The sequence below is a fragment of the Triticum dicoccoides genome, unplaced genomic scaffold (assembly GCF_002162155.2).
Source record: "Triticum dicoccoides isolate Atlit2015 ecotype Zavitan unplaced genomic scaffold, WEW_v2.0 scaffold93718, whole genome shotgun sequence".
Taxonomy (NCBI): domain Eukaryota; kingdom Viridiplantae; phylum Streptophyta; class Magnoliopsida; order Poales; family Poaceae; genus Triticum; species Triticum dicoccoides.
This window is the reverse complement of record NW_021311678.1, coordinates 1-5,405: the sequence shown is the minus strand read 5'-3', so window position 1 is coordinate 5,405 and position 5,405 is coordinate 1. Positions and strand designations below refer to the sequence as shown.

The 5,405-nt window shown below is 40.7% G+C and overlaps 1 protein-coding gene across 1 annotated transcript; it reads left to right on the top strand.

The window, feature by feature from the left end:
- The first annotated feature begins 2,217 nt into the window (after positions 1 to 2,217).
- LOC119348479 (histone H3.2) lies at positions 2,218 to 2,895 on the top strand. The gene has a single exon (XM_037616561.1). It carries the CDS (start codon positions 2,302 to 2,304, stop codon positions 2,710 to 2,712), a length of 411 nt encoding a protein of 136 aa, XP_037472458.1. The 5' UTR covers positions 2,218 to 2,301; the 3' UTR covers positions 2,713 to 2,895.
- Positions 2,896 to 5,405: the final 2,510 nt, after the last annotated feature.

Here is a 5,405-nt window from a genome sequence, read left to right as displayed (position 1 = left end):
GTCACCCGGCAAGCCTTGCCGCGGGGTGCTGCAACTGCCCGTGCACAAGTTCGGGATACTAGGGTACCCCTACTCTAGTATACCGACAGGGAGCAACTCGAATCACTCCACCATCTCCGACAACGGTTCCAGAGTCAAAGATCTAACACCAAAATAGGAACCAAAGACAAAATAGGAGATTTAGCGAGGGAAAGCAAGATACACAACAAATCATAGGGCTCTTATATATTCATGATGTCATAAAAAATGTATTCAAATGCAAATATACATTATCACCCCCATACTTTACATATTACAATTTGACAACAAAAATAAAAATTTATAGACACAATATTTGTTATCCAGATTACATAAACTTTGACCTTGCTAGTCCAAAGGATGGCACAAATTACATAACATTAGTGGAGGTACAAACTATATAACATCAATGTAATCTTTGAGACGAAATATTTGTTGATGTACATCCTTGAAATCCCAAACTTAATGTGGCTGAAATGTTAACATATCACATATGCTTTAATCCACTACCCTAGGAAAAATAATAAAAAAATGAATTCACACTCTATACTTCCATTAATCAGCGCTTGGTGACACATCAACAGTCCACCATATCCTCGCCCTTGGTCGCTGGTCTTGCATCATTGGTTGACATATTCGTTGCGTGGGCCTTTATACAGATGTCCAATCATCTCACCTGGATTAAATATAGTCATACATGGAACAACAAACAAATCAATACCTCAAGTTTTTGCTTGAAATTGGGGCTTCCACTGTATGCCGGTTTGAACTACCGCGTGGTTGACACATGCGGGTGCAATAGGAGCTTCCCCGACTTATTTGGAGCCTCTCGGTCTCTTCTCTTCAAAAATGTTGACCATATATTCAAAAAATGTTGACCATGTATTAAAAAAGTTAATCTTGTATTTGCAAAATGTTAATCAAGCATTTAAAAATGTAAATGTGTATAGAAAAAAATGTTGACCATGTATTACAAAATGTTAATTTTGTATTTGAAAAATGTTAAATGTGTATGGAAAAATGTTGACCATGTATTAAAAAAAGTTAATCTTGTATTTGAAAAATATTAAAACAAGCATTTGGAAATGTAAATCTGTATCGAAAAAAATGTTGACCATGCATTACAAAATGTTAATGAAGCATTTGTAAATGTAAATGTGTATCAGAAAAATGTTGACCATGTTACAAAATGTTAATCTTGTATGTGAAAAATAATAATCAGGCATTTGAAAAGTGTTAATTGTGTATGGCAAAATGTGGACTATGTATTCAATTTTTTAGTCTTGTATTTAAAAATTTGTTAATCAAGCATTTAACAAATCTAAAAATGTGTATCAAAAAAATGTTAACCATGTATTAAAAAATTACTAATTTTTTATTTTCAAAAATGTTAAAATGTGTGTGGAAATGGTACTGACGATGTATTAAAAAATGTTAATCTTTTATTTGAAACATGTTAAATGTTTATTAGAAAATATATTTGATATGTACGAAAAAATGTACAATGTGCATGGAAAAAAAGTAGACATAAAAAAACAATCATGTATTTAGAAAATATTTAACATGTATATAAGAAATATTTTCGATATATACGAAAGATGTTGAATGTTATTGAAACAAGAGTTAAACAAAAAAGAAAACCGACAAAAAAAGAAACAAAAGAAAACAAAGAAAGAAACAAAAAACCAAAGTTAGATGATGAAAGAAAAACGGAAGAAAATCAGTGAAAAACAAATTTATAACCAAAAATAATCCCAAAGAAATCTGGTGAAGAAAAAGATAGAAAAACAAAGAAAGGAAAACGAAAACCAAAGGAAAAAAATAAAACCCAGTTAAAACCGTTGGAATACAGTAAAACCAAAGAAAAACAAAGGAAAAGAGGAACTGAAAAAAAAGCCATGAAAGCGAGAAGATCGAAAGAAAAGGAAATACCGAACGCAGCTGCGAGCGAACGAACCGGCCGGCCCTGTACTGTACCGAGCAGGGAAACCGATCCGCGTCACTCGCACCCAACCAATCACAGCACGCGAAACACCACCCCACGGATCTCTCCCTCCATACCAAATCTCGACCGTCCACGCACCACGCATCCAACGCTCCATGCTCATCTTCCCTGCTGAAAAGCAAAACTCACGCGCCCTCCCCGGGAAAATCCCCCGCCCGCTCGGCGCGCGTCTCCTCTATTTAACACCATCCCTCCCTTTCTTCCTCCTCACCCCAGTCCCCAAATCCCCAAGCGCGACAACCAACTCCGCCTCGACCTCCCGCCGCATCTCCGACGACATGGCCCGCACCAAGCAGACGGCGAGGAAGTCCACCGGCGGCAAGGCGCCGAGGAAGCAGCTGGCCACCAAGGCCGCCCGCAAGTCCGCCCCGGCCACCGGCGGCGTTAAGAAGCCCCACCGCTTCCGCCCCGGTACCGTCGCGCTCCGCGAGATCCGCAAGTACCAGAAGAGCACCGAGCTGCTAATCCGCAAGCTCCCCTTCCAGCGCCTCGTCCGGGAGATCGCCCAGGACTTCAAGACCGACCTCCGCTTCCAGTCCTCCGCCGTCTCCGCCCTGCAGGAGGCCGCCGAGGCCTACCTCGTCGGGCTGTTCGAGGACACCAACCTGTGCGCCATCCACGCCAAGCGCGTCACCATCATGCCCAAGGACATCCAGCTCGCCCGCCGCATCCGTGGCGAGAGGGCCTAAGCTGCTCGTCGTGTGTTAGATCCTTGTTAGGCTGAGTTCGTCCGTGGAAGTGTGTGTGCTAGTGGTGTTTCAGAATATGCCTGTGCTGTTCTTGTCATGGTGGATGTGTTGTGCCTAATCTGATGGTACCTTCTTGTTGCCATCAGCAATGGAAATGAAAAGTGTTGGCTTCCTGTTCTCATACATCTGCGCCTGAATGCCTGTTCCCAACTTGTCAAATTTCTTGCCTGGTTTAGCTAGCTTATTCTGTTTTGCTCTGATTTTGAGCTTAATTATCATTAGACCGTCAATTTTTAGCTAGTAGCTGCCTCTGAACCAGAACGAACGAGCAGTTAAGATGGTGCCTGGAAAAAATTGCTTGTCCGCTAGTGTGCTCGTCTTCAGTTCCGTCTATCGACCAGTTTGATGTTTAGTGCACATATTCTGTTGAAAGCATCCCTACTTTGCCTAATTATACTGCAATCTCCCAAGTCCATGAACCATGCTCTGAACTAGTACAAGTTACTTGGTGGTTGGTGCCCTGTCTTCAGATCTTCAGGTCCAGGAAAGGCCGCAGGCTTCCACACCGTGCCTGCAATATTACAGTAGGTCGCATCACCGACAACTCCTAAATAACGCACCAGAGCATCGAGGAAGCACTGGCAACGATTGGTCAGAATCTCATGCCATTCCCTGTTCTGCCTGTCAGCAGTTGTTTGCTTGATGTTCTGTTCCAGTGGACAGAGTATCCTGAACATTTGTCACATTCAGGAGTATAAAGAGAATATGTATCCTACCCCAAGCATGTGAAATGACCTGCCAGTTTTAGCTACTGTGTTCTTAATTGCTTTGATTTTGTACCTTATAGATGGTACTCCCTCAGTTCCATATTACTCGTCGCTGATTTAGTACAACTTTGTACTAAATCAGCGACAAGTAATATGGAACGGAGGGAGTAGTACTGTGTCAAAATTCTTCGAAATAACTATTCCGCTTGGGTGCCTCTGAACCTGAATGAACAGATGTAATACACTCGTTCAGTTCAGTTCTGTGTAGTACACATAAACAGTGCTTTCCTGATGAAGGTGTGGGAGCTACAGCTGCAATTATTCGAGATGAAAGAGGTAATTTTCTGAGGGCTCAGTGCAAATTTGTTCCTCACGCAGCGGATGTCACATCTACAGAAGCTTTGGCACTGAGAGATGGGCTAGTGTTTGCTAACTCATCGGGGTGCAACAGACTAGAAGCGGAGTCAGATTCTATGTAAGTTATAAATTCCTTGAATGGCCAATCAAATTAGTGGGATTCGGCGGCGGCCATCTTCGCTGATTGTGTGGATACAAGTGTGCTGATTGGGGAGGTCATTTTTAAGCATTGTTATCATTCGTGTAGTTAAGCAACTCATGTGCTAGCTCATTTTTGTTATTGTAATAAGACGTCTAGTAGTTGGTTGGACGAGCCTCCTGACATTATTGTCAGCAAGCTCGTAGACGATGTAAACCTGTTTTAATCCAATAAAACTAGCCATGATGGTCTTCCCTATAAAAGAGTGCTTTCCTGACGAAAACATCAATGCTGAAAGTGTCTCAACCCTACTTTTGTGCTGTATAATCTCAAAACTACAAACACAGTTATAATACAAGTTACAAGGATGTCTCCAACTAGTACAGTTTTTCTTGATTAAGTGTTTATCATAAGGCACATTGCTAGTATTTCTTGAGAGAATTTTAGTGGTCGCCCACGGGGTATTCTTTTTTGAAACAAGACCACGGGGTAATTTTGGCCACAATAATACCAACACCAATTTCTATGTACCTATTCTCCAACCGATCCCGCGCGCACACACTTAAACACGGCTCATTCTGGGCAGTTCACAACAGTGCTCCTGTGGGACCTGGATGTTTTCTGGTAAGCTGATGCTAGAACAGTCAAGCATGTCAATTAAATTTTGAACTGAAACGACGACACCTATTTTGTACCGGAGGGAGTAGAAAAAATTAATGGTACAATTAACTTTAAATTATATAATTTACTGATGCATAATATAAGTTCTATGATTGGAGAGATTTTCTAATGGTACTATGTAACGTGGCTCAGAATGCAAGTAGAATATCAAAGAGCAGTCCATGACTGAAGATGCATAGCCAGCGTTACACTTTTGCTCAATGGTCATTAAGCTTGTAATGTATAACTGTGGATGGGTTTCTTCACCGTCTCTTCTATGGATATATGATACACATGCTTATGCATATTTTAGAAAAAAAAAAGTGAACAACAGTGATGCATTGCATTGGAGCAAGTTTTTTGTAGATTATATTTAGATCTCCAAAACAGTTCGGATGAAAGAATGAGAATCTGTCATTGGAGGACATGCTACAGCAATGCAGCAAGTATATCAAGTTGAATTGATATTCACAGTGAATTAGTGACTTCTCTTCTTTTCTGGGTTCGAAATACACTGACAAAAAAAGAAGTTTGTTCCATAACTGAAGACAACCATTCTCATTCTAGAGAAAATTTCATAGACATATTTCAATATTTTCAATGCATTCTTCCTTTGATACCTACGGGTTTGGAGACCCTCCCACATGAACAATCTGAAGAACACCGATTATGACACTTGATACAAGGAGACGACTCAGTAAAAAATTGAAGGCAACATACATGCACAAGTGCTGAATTGCACAACAAAAAGACCTTCAAGTTTTGTAAAA

Coding starts and splice junctions, on each gene's coding strand:
- LOC119348479 (XM_037616561.1), top strand. CDS start 2,302: ATGGCCCGCACCAAGCAGACGGCGAGGAAGTCCACCGGCGGCAAGGCG.